General features: G+C 48.3%; 1 protein-coding gene across 5 annotated transcripts in view; it reads right to left on the reverse strand.

Annotated features, from left to right (window-relative positions):
* Positions 1 to 335: 335 nt before the first annotated feature.
* Positions 336 to 12,986, reverse strand: part of LOC138251940 (programmed cell death protein 4-like) — a 359,042-nt gene continuing 346,391 nt past the window's right edge. For all 5 annotated transcript variants that reach the window (XM_069205725.1, XM_069205696.1, XM_069205706.1 and 2 more), the window contains exon 12: positions 336 to 1,806. In XM_069205725.1, the coding sequence (XP_069061826.1) occupies positions 1,755 to 1,806 (52 nt within the window). In that variant the 3' untranslated portion in view covers positions 336 to 1,754. The remainder of the gene's footprint in view (positions 1,807 to 12,986) is intronic.

A 12,986-nucleotide genomic window follows, 5' to 3' on the forward strand; every position in this document is an offset into this window, starting at 1 on the left:
TTCTCAAACATGATGAGCATTAGAAACGTGTTTCATGTTAGCCTCTGTAGGAGAGGGTTTAGACCTTGGTCACATCATTGGCGGTCAATTGGGTATCTACGATGAGATGAACGTGTCACTAAACAGACCATGCTGTATTGTATGCTAGCAAGTTAATAATGTTTCCCGTTATTTTCAGTGCTTCTGGCCACTTCCAGACTGACAACAGGGATGATTTAAGCATGTGAATCTATGAAAGATTTGAATGTTGAGAACAGTTCAGATCCAATCCAATGCAGAATGAAAGTTTTGTTGGCACAACAAAAACCAGTCATTAAGAAGAACATGCTCACTAGTTATTGCAGAGGTGTTTATTTTCTTTGCAATTAATTTTTTGACCAACAGCACTGTATGTCTGAAACTGTACACAGGAGCTTCGGGTGAGAGTTCCCTCCACGAAGGCGACTCACAAACATGAACATGTGACTATCCGAGTTTATTTTGTTAATACCAGAGAAAACGGACTGGGTACAAACAGGGATGCCCTTCCACTAATGTAAACAAGGACCTCTGTACACCAACACTCTGAACAGACGGGTGAGGAGGAGGAAGCTGGCCTTTTGTCTGCCATCACAAAGCAATCGAGACCAGTTGCGGTAACATCAAACAAGAACACAGTACCTTTTGTAGGGCGATTTGGGTAATAGCATGCTTTATCTGCCTACCTGGTAGCCGAAGTACACGTTGGTACCATTTCGGCTTCCCCTGGAGCCATAGGCAAAAAAAAGGCAAATTTGATTAGCATAAAGACCCTCATCATTGCAAAGGAAGAAATTCCCTTCGGTACAGCATGAGAGAAGCCACGGAGATATGTAGGACCGGTGTCGGAATTCAGCTGCAACATTATACATTTGACCATGCACTTGTAGTGCAGAGTCCTTAGACTTGAGGGTGAGCCACAGCAGTGAAACCTGCTGGGTTTCTGATTGTCAATGGGCCTACGGGCATGCTGCAGCACATCTCCAAGACCTGCTCGAACACAGCGTAGATTAGATTCCAAGAAAGTCTGCTAGTAACAACACTAATAGCAATGACTCCGCCAACTCGGTATTTATTCACAGTGGACGCATATCTATGGAAGAGCCAGGCCACTGATCCAGCTCCTGGGACAAGTTACTGTAGATATGTCCAATACAACCTATTGTTGGATGCAGACACATGCATCTAGGGTACAAGTCTGCAGGGACCAGGGCCCTGATGGGAGCGGAAGAGAAGATTTGTGGAACAGACTCTGGTCGCAATACTCAGGAAGGTCAGTAAAAGGATTTGCACCAATGTCAACTGCCCAGCTTCTGTTACACAGCTAGCCACACGTGGAGCCACTTAGTATCAACGAGAGGACCTTTGGTAAAGGGGACTGTTCGTTTACAAACCTACTCGCTCAAATACCCCCCGTTTCTGCACCACCTTTAAACCGCTTGAGGGAGGCTCACGCCACCCAAGGTCTCAGGAAGGGTTTCGGTCAGTTTAACCAGAACAATGCCTCCCGCCAGACAGTTATCACCTGTTCCTGTCAGGTCTGCCTGGAGGTGGGACCCTACTGGGCCATCATTCACATATTTACATTTTCATTAAATCTTAAAACAGAAGTTTTCTAAAGGTGAAAAGTGCCCACTCCCCCATCCCCCTCCCCCACACCACGCCTGCCCCCTGTCGCAGTGGTCTTGCCGGAAGCGTTGAGGGTTGGAGAGACTGTGGCGTGCTCAGTAATCTGGCTATTGCTTAATCCGTCCACCATCTCCTTCGCTCACAAACCGCTTGCGTCCCCTAAAAGAAGAGATTTGAAACAATGTATATTTATTTAGAAAATGGAACAAAGGCCACCAAGTTAGCTTTAAATGTAATACACAACTCCACAAAATTAGCATACCACACATAAAAAGCAATACCTCTACTCAAAAAATAAAAAACATTTCTGCAGTGAAGGCCAAGTGAGTAAATTAGACCTGAGCTTTGCACTGATCTGCTCTGTTGCATGCTCCAACATCTCCCTGAGCCGTCTGCACATTCAAAGCTACTCTGCGCTGTTCTCGGTTTAAGAGGTATATAGATTGAACTAGCACTCGGATTACCAACCCCGGAGGCGTAGGACAGAATCTTGCTTAATAAACTATTGCTCTGGGATTTGGCATTTATCAGGTCCTATAATTATCATCTATGATGACTTTAGCCCTTCAAAATAGGCCATGACCTGCAGAATTTGTTGCCCTTCTCCCAAAAGGCTTGATGTCCTTGTGTGTATCTTGGGCACCCATTCCCTCTGCATATTAGCAGGTCTAATTTTAAATGCAATCTGCACCCCAAAAGTACAACTGCTTCTCATGGTATCCCTCACTTTTGCTAAGATCATACTTCCTGTCGTCAAAGATCTCAAGCGTAGGGCACATGCTGCAGAGGCTCAAACCTTGCTTGCGTTTCCCCTTCAAGATTTGCTTCTGTTTGTTGCTAGCACTGCTGCAGGCTGCATAGATTAGAATACTTTGTAGCGCTATAAGGCCTTACCCACACACAACTATGCGAAGTCACGGCTGGAGGCTGAAGCAGCAAATCATTACCCCCAGCACCAAAAGGTCTGAAACCTAACAGTTTTAAATTCACATGCTTCACATACATAGGACATGGTGTGTTTTTGGTTTTTAGAAAATCCTGAAATGGCAGCCATCGACACAGGGCTTGTCTATGAAGCGACTCCCCGATAACGTCATTCACTGGAACCCACATGTCCACGCACGGATGCCATCTTTATTTTGCATTTATGCCCCAATTGCGACTTCGTCAGCGAACAAAGTTTTTAATGTTACGACATTAAGGGGGGTTGTAAATTGCACATCAACTTATATTACCACAAGTAACAGTTGTGTCTTGTAACAACAAAAAAGTTACAAAAGTGCAGGTGTGGCACAAGCTATCAAGGAGTTTCATCTTGGTTCGTTTGGATGCAAATAGTGACATGCCTTACAGAGCAGTGTTAAAATAAAGAATACAATAAAGAATACTATGATATAGTGCTTGAAAACCTCCCAGTGTACTCCGGCACACTCAAAGTAGAGGCATCAACCAGCTGATGATTTCCCACCAAGGACCCCAGAACTTACTGTGTTTTGGGACATCCTCTGGCTTTGCAGGCCACCTCGTCCACCTGAGCTCAATGGTCCATTCTGCGGCGCCACTTTGCAACACTGTATTCACCTTCAAGTGGCCGGTGAGGGCACACTTTGCCAGAAGTCCCATTCCAACTAGATCCGGAGTGCTTGTTGGGTCCCTAAACATCACCAACCTTCAGCCCCAGTGTCACAAGTTTGGGGGTCTGTAAAAAAGATCACCCCATCTCTATCCCAAGGGTGTAGTGATTTCATGATCAGTATCTTACGTAGCAGCCAGTCCTACACTATGTGCAGGAGTGGTGCCAACTATGGTGCCACACAGGGTACAAATCTGATTCTGGCCTTTGCTCTTCTTTCACACCCTCGCCGGGGTACAGTACACCATGCGGAAATAGTTGAACTGTATTAGACCGCAGAGGGACAGAAGCACCAGGGTTTGGGAAGCCACCATGGGTTGTGTCCCCTCCACAACTTCCAAAGGGCTCAGATATTGGGATGTTTATTTCCCAGGAGTCTTACAGTCAGCTTGGCCTCCAAGGCCAGGTAAGGAGGCCATCAGTTTTCTCCTGGGCAGGCAGTATTAAAACTGGGAGTTGTAAAGTGCCAATTCTCCCTTTAATCCTTCAAAATGATTACATATCAATCAATCAATCAATCAAGAAATTTGTATAGCGCGCTACTCACCCGGAGGGTCTCAAGGCGCTGGGGGGGAGGGGGGACCGCTACTGCTCAAACAGCCAGGTCTTGAGTTGCTTCCTGAAGGAGAGGTGGTCGTGGGTCAGACGGAGGTGGATCCCTCATATGCTCCCTCATATGTCTCCGAGCTTCAAGATTCCAAACATATCCAAGTGCCAGAAGCTTTACATTTTCCTGATGTGTGAAGCCATGATCCTTGCCATAGAGGAGTTTCCCAGGTGGGTTTTCCTCTCCACCCTATCCGCTGCGCCAGCACTCCAAATTACATTAGTGACCAGGGGAACTGAGCGGGCATACTGAGCCCTCCTCGAAGAGGTTGATGTTGTTCTACAAAAAGTCAGCCTTTGATTGGGATTAGCTGGGCAGCCCAGAGGTAAAGCAAGACATCTCCGAACGTGCCATCGTACACATATATACATCTATTACAAGATACTACTGGGCCGCCAAGAGTAAGGCAAGACAAGACTACTCCGAAAGTACCATCGTACGCAGACTATAGGCATCTATTACAAGATACTACTGGCTGCCCAGAGGTAAGGCCGGACAACTCCGAACGTACCATCGTACACAGACTATAGGCATCTATTACAAGATACTCTTGGCACCCCAGAGGCAAGACAAGACTACTCCGAACGTACCATCGTACGCAGACTATAGGCATCTATTACAAGATACTCTTGGCAGCCCAGTGGTAAGGCAAGGCAACTCCGAACATACCATTGTACGCAGACTATAGACATCTATTACAAGATACTCTTCCGAACGTACCATCGTACACAGACTATAGGCATCTATTACAAGATACTCTTGGCAGCCCAGAGGTAAGGCAAGGCAACTCCGAACGTACCACCGTACACACACTAGATGCATCTATTACAAGATACTACTGGGCCGCCAAGAGTAAGGCAAGACAAGACTACTCCGAAGGTACCATCGTACGCAGACTATAGGCATCTATTACAAGATACTACTGGCTGCCCAGAGGTAAGGCAAGACAACTCCGAAGGTATCATCGTACGCAGACTATAGGCATCTATTACAAGATACTCTTGGCAGCCCAGAGGTAAGGCAAAACAACTCTGAATGTACCATTGTACACAGACTATATGCATCTAGTTTACTAGTGCTTTAAATGGGCAGCTACTGTCTCGTACTGAGTACCTGCACTGCTTTAATATGAAAAAGAGAGTACCTGCACTTCTTGGCAATAATACAATACATTTAATGGGAGCATACCAGCACTTCACAGGCGCCAACAGGTACTCTGAACAGTGATTACCTGCGCTTCTAGGTTTCCATTTTAACCTTGGCAGTCCAGCCGCAAGACATATGTAACTCTGAACCCACCATCGTACACAGACTATCTGCATCTATTCCAGGGTACTCTAGGCAGCCCGCTGGTCTTGCCGACCTGCAGAAACAACCCTCTAGGATCTCATAGGGGTAGTTTTGTATTGTAATGTGTACAGTATTTTCAGGAGATGCTCTGTACCAATAACTGAGTGTGGAAGCACAGCCCAGCCCTGCATGTATTTCCACACGCGGTCTACCTGGTGGGGTGGGGAGTTGGCTATGTTCAGGTCCCAGCACCGCTGAGCATTCTTAGCGCTAAACAGACTCAGCAATCAAAAAGGAAGCTGCGCGTCTTCGCTTGTCAGCCAGCGAACCGAGGCTCACCCTGAATGGAAATACGCATGCCTTTCCCTCAGAGGAGAGTAATGCCCAAAGACATTCAAACATTGGCTCAGTCTTAGCCACATCATGTCAAGTGACTGGGGGAAGAGAAGCATTTAATATATGTATAGTCAAATTTGGTCCTCAATTTCCTCCCCCCCCCCACTGAAAGCCCCACACCTCGGCGTCACATTTGAGCCCACTCTGCCAGTGGCTCAACCGCAAGGGCGAACAGCAAGGGGGTGAGGGGCACCCTTCCTGGGTACAATTAATGGGAAATGGGACAGACTGGGTACCGTCGTCAAACACATGCTTGGGCCCTAGGGCGAGGAAAAGGAGACAGAAATGCATTTGTTGCCCAAAGCTGATGGAGAAAGCTCCATTTCACAAAGTCGCAAACCTTCTTCAAGTCTACCTGGACCAGGGCACAGGTACCAGAAAGATCGGAAACCATAGCCAATGCTAGATGCAGGTACCCATGACGATGCATACTACTTCCCAGCATGAAGCGAATCTAATCTCTAGGGATCAGTATACTCAGAACATGCGTAAACTTTTAGCAAGTAGTTTAGCTAGAATTTGGGATTTGGTTTTAAAAATTAAGCAGTATGTAGTATTGTAGATTGACATTCAGTCAGATTCACATGCACCCGTAGAGTCACACGCAGATTCACATGTTCTAAAAACTCCTGTCATCTAGGCTTGGCCTGGATGGCTGAAACTTGTTTTTATTCAAAGAAACTGGGACCTGATTGGGTTACTACGCCACAAACATGACGGATATCTCGTCCGCCATATTATGATCTCCACAGGCTATATGGCGGACGTTTGTGACGCAGTAACCCCCTCCACCAAACTCCAAATCAACCCCTTAGTCATAAGATCTGCTGCGACAACCCCCCCAGCCCCTCATAGCCGGCATGGCACAAGCACAGTCTCTACCGTGAATTGATTTGCGGTATTGATCAGAGGGTGAGTAGTACGAGTGTAGAGTCCAAGACAAGTAAAGATGTGGACTTTGGATTGTAAAGTAACTGAAAAGGTGTTGACATTTATGATCGATGCTGGCTTCCAGGGAGGAGGCTCTGGGACGTACATCTACAGCACTACATGCTACACACATATGCATAAAAGGAGAAGTAACATTTATCACGCGTAGCTGGGTGCATGTAGTTAAACATGCTCTGCATCCACTGTGAAGCAGCTTACCCAAAAGCAGAGGCTAGCGGGCACACAATGCCGATGTTTGGAATAGTGTGGCCAACCATCACCGGTTGGAGGGCTAGCGTATCTACACAGTAGTGTGGAGTGAACATGTGTGGTGGTGATGTGTGGCGGCCCTGCAAATGTAAACTAATGGGATATTACCCAGAAAAGCCACGAAGGCAATGTTGTTTGAGAATGGAGGGGTGCTCGGGAAGGTACAGGAAGTGCCCGATTTGCATTGGCACAGCAAGTCTGTAAATGATCCATCTCCCAACGTCTAATTTGGAGATGGTGTGTCCCTTATAGGGCTTAGCAAAGGCTACAAATATTTGGTTTGTCTTACAAAAGGACTTAGTCCTGTCAATATAGTACGCAAGCGCCCTTTTAACGTTTAGAGTATTGAAGGGCATTTCCGCTAGTAAGCCTCTCTGAGGAAAGGACAGTTCAATGGCTTGACTGATGTGGAAAGGCAGGACTACCTTGGCCAGAAACCTGGGGTTGTCCCGGAGGACCACTCTTAATTTTTGGCCCTGGATGAAAGGTTGCTGGATTGTCAAAGCCTGAAGCTTGCTACTATGCCTGAGTAAGGTTTCTGCCACAGTAGAAGGATGCTCGTATTAATGCCCGGGGAAGCAGCATCTGCTGTGTCTAGGGCAGGGTTCTGCAAAGTCGGTCCTGGAGAGCCAGGCCCATGCCAGGTTTTTAGCATGTCCACATTTAGAAACAAGATGTTTCAGAAACCTACATTTTTCTAAATGTGGATATGCTAAAAATCTGGCACGAACCCGGCTCTCCAGGACCGACTTTGCAGAACCCTGGTCTAGGGCATATCAGATATTAGCATTTGAAATGAGTTTTCCCTCAACCACAAGGTCATGTCCCCCTCTTTCTCTGGGTTTGTGGGAGGTGCTTTATCAGTTCGGTTATCTCCTCCCAAGGATATCTATCACAGCACTACAGAAAATCCACAGAGCTGGTGATGCGTCGATGGCCGGCAGTCCCCACCGCCAGAGGATTGCCAGCCGCATCAATGCGCTTGCTCTTCGAGAGTGGGACATCACCCGTTGCTTGTGCTGATCACTTCGTGCACCACTTGGGAGCCTGGGCACAAGCGGAGGGTCACTGGGAGGGATGGGACCCCCAAATGCAGAATGGGTCAGAGAGAGTTCTATTCATTGATTACCACTCTTGGCGTGACGACTTCAGCTTTTACAGACTCTAGCATTGTCTGGAGCGGTCTTCAACACGCCCTTCAGCATGGGGAGAATCCGCAGCATCTCTCCCGGTTTAGAAACCGTTTCTACAAGGAAATCGTCCTCATCTTGCAGGACGTGTATGCTCGCCAGAGGGCTACACTCTGAATAACTGTGTGGGAAGGGGCAGTAGCATCAGGTAGACATGTTTTGGAGATTGATGGTCTAGGTCTTGGTCATTTTAGGGTCAATCGTGTAGTCCTCCCCGCAATCCTGCCTCTCTCTGGGGGTCAATCATAAGGGTCCAGCGGCTCGTAAGGGCTGCCTTTGGAGGGGTGTGGAGGGGGGGGGCTCAGAAAGTACAGCCCGACTACAGGGGATTCAAGGGATGGTGGCCACAGTGGTGTGGAAAGAGTGCTTTGGAGTAGAAGGCTGAAGTGGTGGGCTTGTGCCCTGGTCTCTATGGTGGAAAGTGGGGTGAGGGGGAGGGGGAGGGGGTTGACGGGGGGCTAAGTATCCTGAAAGCCAGAGCCTCCTCAAAACACGAACCTGCACTTTTGGGAGAAGCACACGGGGTGGGTTCGTGGGTGGACAAGGTTCTCTGCTTGACATACGTGACCTCTGGCAGCTGTAGAAGGATGGGGGCCTCTGCAGAGTACGACCTCGGGGATCAAAGGTGCTTGTGTTGTTGTCTTGACATCTATCTACCACGGCTCAGAGGAATGATGGTCTATGCCTTAGGTTTGAGGTAGGGTTTTTTTTTTTTTTTATGTATTTTTATTCATTTATACTAAAATAAAATAGAGAACATCAAACTTTCGAATTTTCATGACAACAGTAGCTTTGGGTGCTGCAAAAGCATTTCAGACCTTCAGCATCGGAATAACATTTAACATTGTATAAAACAACTTAAAGCAGTTCACTTTAGCAAACTTCATTCTGATTTAGCCCTGGCCCGATGCTGTTGGGCAGCAGTTTGGTTGGCATCGAAGGCTACTCTGTCGACCCGCACCAGATGTTGGAGCAGCACCCGAAGGTAGTTGCCTTTTATGGTTTTGTACAGGGCTTGATGTTCGACTCCTCCAGGAGTGGTGCTCTGCCTTGGCATAGGTGCCCTTTTGGGGTACAAGCTGTTACATGCCTTTTACGTGCTGGCATGGACATGACAACCTAGATGTGATCTTGATCTGGAGCCGGAAGGTTTTGCAGCTGTAGTGGCTAGAGGTTTCTTCCAATGACCCGTTTCCAGATGGTTTGTGCATGCAAGATGAAAGCGCGTCCCCAAAGAGATCCGGGGTGTTGTCTGATGCTTTGAGACATCTCAAGTCGCTGAGCCCTGTGGGCCCAACTTGGGCGCTCCGGTTCCAGTATGCTAGCAGGTAAGTACCTGCGTCCTCTGGGAGCAGATCAGGGAGGTTTTGTAGAGCACTGGGGGGATCTTAAGTAGGCACACAAAATACACCCTCGGCAGCACAGGGGTGGCCGGGTGCAGTGGGCAAAGTAGGTGTCGGGTTTTGAATAGAAATCAATGGAGTGGGGGTCACTCTGGTGATGCAGACAGGGCACAGGGGGGCTTCTCGGGATAGCCACCGTCTGGGCGAAGATGAGGGCCGCCTGCTGGTCACTCCTGCACTGGTATTTGGTTTCTCTCTGGTCTGGGGGCTGCGGGTGCAGTGCTTCTTTCAGGCATCGGGTTCTTTGTTACCGGGCAGTCGCGGTCCAGGGGAGCATCTGGATTTCCTCTGGAGGCTTCACGGTGGGGGTGCAGGGGAGTAGTCTCAGGGTGACTAGGTCGTGTGAGTCGCCTGGGGGTCCTCTCTGCAGTGTTGATTTCTCTGGACACTAGCTGGGGGCATCGGGTGCAGAGTGTTGAGGACTCGCAATTCCATAGTGAGGCTGGAGTCCCTGTAAAGATGGTTTCTTCTTTGGTGTTTAGACAGAGCCGCTGTCCATGGTAGTTTCTTGGTTCTTTTGGTTGCATGCCAGTCCTCTGAGTCGGTAGAGGCAGCTGGTCTCGCTGGATGGGTCGCTGTTGCAGGTTTTTGAGTCTGGAGACAAGACCGGTCTTCTCTGCGGTGCTTTCAGGTCAGCAGTCCTCCTTCTTTCTTCAGGTTGCAGGAGTCTGATTTCCTGGGTTCAGGGTCGCCCCTAAATACTAAATGTAGGGGTGTGTTTAGGGCTGGAGGGCAGTAGCCAATGGCTACTGTCCCTGAGGGTGGCTAAACCCTCCTTGTGCCTCCTCCCTTTGGGAGGGGGGGGTGGCACATCCCTAATCCTACTGGGGGAAATCTTATAAGGGAGGGGTCACCTCAGCTCAGGACACCTTAGGGGCTTTCCTGGCTAGAGGGTGGCGACTCCTTGTTTTTCTCATTATCTCCTCCGGGCTTGCCGGCAAAAGTGGGGGCTGTGTCCGGAGGAGCGGGCATCTCCACTAGCTGGGATGCCCTGGGGTGCTGTAACAGGCATGAGCCTTTGAGGCTCACCGCCAGGTGTTACAGTTCCTGCAGGGGGAGGTGAGAAGCACCTCCAGCCAGTACAGGCTTTGTTCCTGGCCACAAAGTGACAAAGGCACTTACCCCATGTGGCCAGAAACCCGTCTGGATGTGGCAGGCTGGCAGAAACTGGTCAGCCTAATACTAGTAGTTGGACTGGTATACAGGTGGCATCTCTAAGATGCACTCTATGTGCATTTTCCAATAAATCCCACACTGGCATCAGTGTGGATTTATTGATGCCAAACTTCCCAGAATTCAGTGTAGCGTTATGAAACTGTGGAGTTTGTGTTTGACAGACTCCCAGACCATATACTCTTTATGGGTACCCTGCACTTACAATGTCTAAGGTTTTGCTTAGACACTGTAGGGGCATAGTGCTCATGCACATAAGCACCTGTGGTATAATGCACCCTGCCTTAGGGCTGTAAAGCTTGCTAGAGGGGTGACTTACCTATGCCACAGGCAGTGTGAGGTGGGCATGGCACTCTGAGGGGAGTGCCATGTCTACTTAGTCATTTTCTCCCCACCAGTACACACAAGCTGTGAGGCAGTGTGCATGTGCTGAGTGAGGGGGTCCCCATGGTGGCATAAGACATGCTGCAGCCCTTAGAGACCTTCCCTGGCATCAGGGCCCTTGGTACTAGAGGTACCATTTACAAGGGACTTATCTGTGTGTCAGGGCTGTGCCAATTGTGGGGACAAAGGTACAGTTTAGGGAATGAACACTGGTGCTGGGGCCTGGTTAGCAGGGTCCCAGCACACTTTCAAATCATAACTAGCATCAACAATAGCCAAAAAGGTTAGGGGGTAACCATGCCAACAGTGGCATTTTCCTACAGACGGTATTGTTTTTGATAGCACATTTCTACTACAGCGTTCTACGGTTTTCGTTGGTTCGGGGTTCAACCTACCTCCATTCTCAGGTCTGTCTTCCGTGTGGCTCCGGCATCAGTGTGGATTTATTGATGCCAAACTTCCCAGAATTCAGTGTAGTGTTAAGCAACTGTGGAGTTTGTGTTTGACAGACTCCCATAAGACATAGGCGCCTGTGCTATTTGCGTCTCTCTTTGACCTCTGCACCGGACCGGCCCTGTGTTGCTGGTGCTGGGTGTTTGGGGTTGACTTGGACCCCCAACGGTGGGCTGCCTATGCCCGGAGACTGAACTTGTAAGTGCTTTACTTACCTGATAAATTAAGTTGTACTTACCTCCCCCAGGAACTGTTGATTTTTGCAGTGTCCACTTTTAAAATAGCTTATTGCCATTTTGACAAAACTGTGTACATTACTGTTTTACTTCAAAGTTCCATATTTACCTATCCCAAGAACCTTACAATTTATGCATTTACTTGAATTCTGAATCTTGTGGTTCTAAAATAAACTAAGAAAAGAATATTTTTCTATATAAAAACCTATTGGCCTGGAGTAAGTCTTTGAGTGTGTGTTCCTCATTGATTGCCTGTGTGTGTACAACAAATGCTTAACACTACCCTCTGATAAGCCTACTGCTCGACCACACTACCACAAAATAGAGCATTAGAATTATCTAATGTTGCCACTAGCAACCTCTAAGGGGAACCCTTGGACTCTGTGCAGACAATCTCTCACTTTGAGATAGGAGTCGCCTCTGCATATACTACACCATCTGAACAGAGGTAAAGGAGTCAGAACCGAACAGAGTCAAAGACACAAGTCCGAACCCAAAGGAGGAGAGCAAACAATGTAACAAAGGAGTCGATGTTCATGCGCAAAATTACCAAGAGGAGGACTCACTTAATCTCGTGGCTCGAAATACTTCTTCTAAGAAAAACAACTTGCACCACTCTGGACCCAACACTAGATGGCAGGAGTATGCAGAGCACATGTATCTACAGCTGCACATGCCATCACACACACATTGTAATAGTGACTAGCTGAACTATGTTTCCATTTAAAGCACTGGTTATAGTGTTGTCCGCTAGTATATGGATTGTTTTGTATCGCTGTAAGGAAATGGCTCCCTGTTGCAGTTACCCCCCACTTTTTGCCTGATACTGATGCTGACTTGACTGAGAAGTGTGCTGGGACCCTGCTAACCAGGCCCCAGCACCAGTGTTCTTTCACCTAAAATGTACCATTGTCTCCACAATTGGCACAACCCTGGCACGCAGGTAAGACCCTTGTAACTGGTACCCCGGGCCCTGATGCCAGGGAAGGTCTCTTAGGGCTGCAGCATGTCTTATGCCACCCTAAGGACCCCTCACTCAGCACAGACACACTGCTTGCCAGCTTGTGTGTGCTGGTGGGGAGAAAATGACTAAGTCAACATGGCACTCCCCTCAGGGTGCCATGCCAACCTCACACTGCCTGTGGCATAGGTAAGACACCCCTCTAGCAGGCCTTACAGCCCTAAGGCAGGGTGCACTATACCACAGGTGAGGGCATAGGTGCATGAGCACTATGCCCCTACAGTGTCTAAGCAAAACCTTAGACATTATAAGTGCAGGGTAGCCATAAGAGTATATGGTCTGGGAGTCTGTCAAAAACGAACTCCACAGCTCCATAATGGCTACACTGAATACTGGGAAGTTTGGTATCAAAC

This window comes from Pleurodeles waltl, chromosome 1_1, assembly GCF_031143425.1.
Source record: "Pleurodeles waltl isolate 20211129_DDA chromosome 1_1, aPleWal1.hap1.20221129, whole genome shotgun sequence".
NCBI lineage: Eukaryota > Metazoa > Chordata > Amphibia > Caudata > Salamandridae > Pleurodeles > Pleurodeles waltl.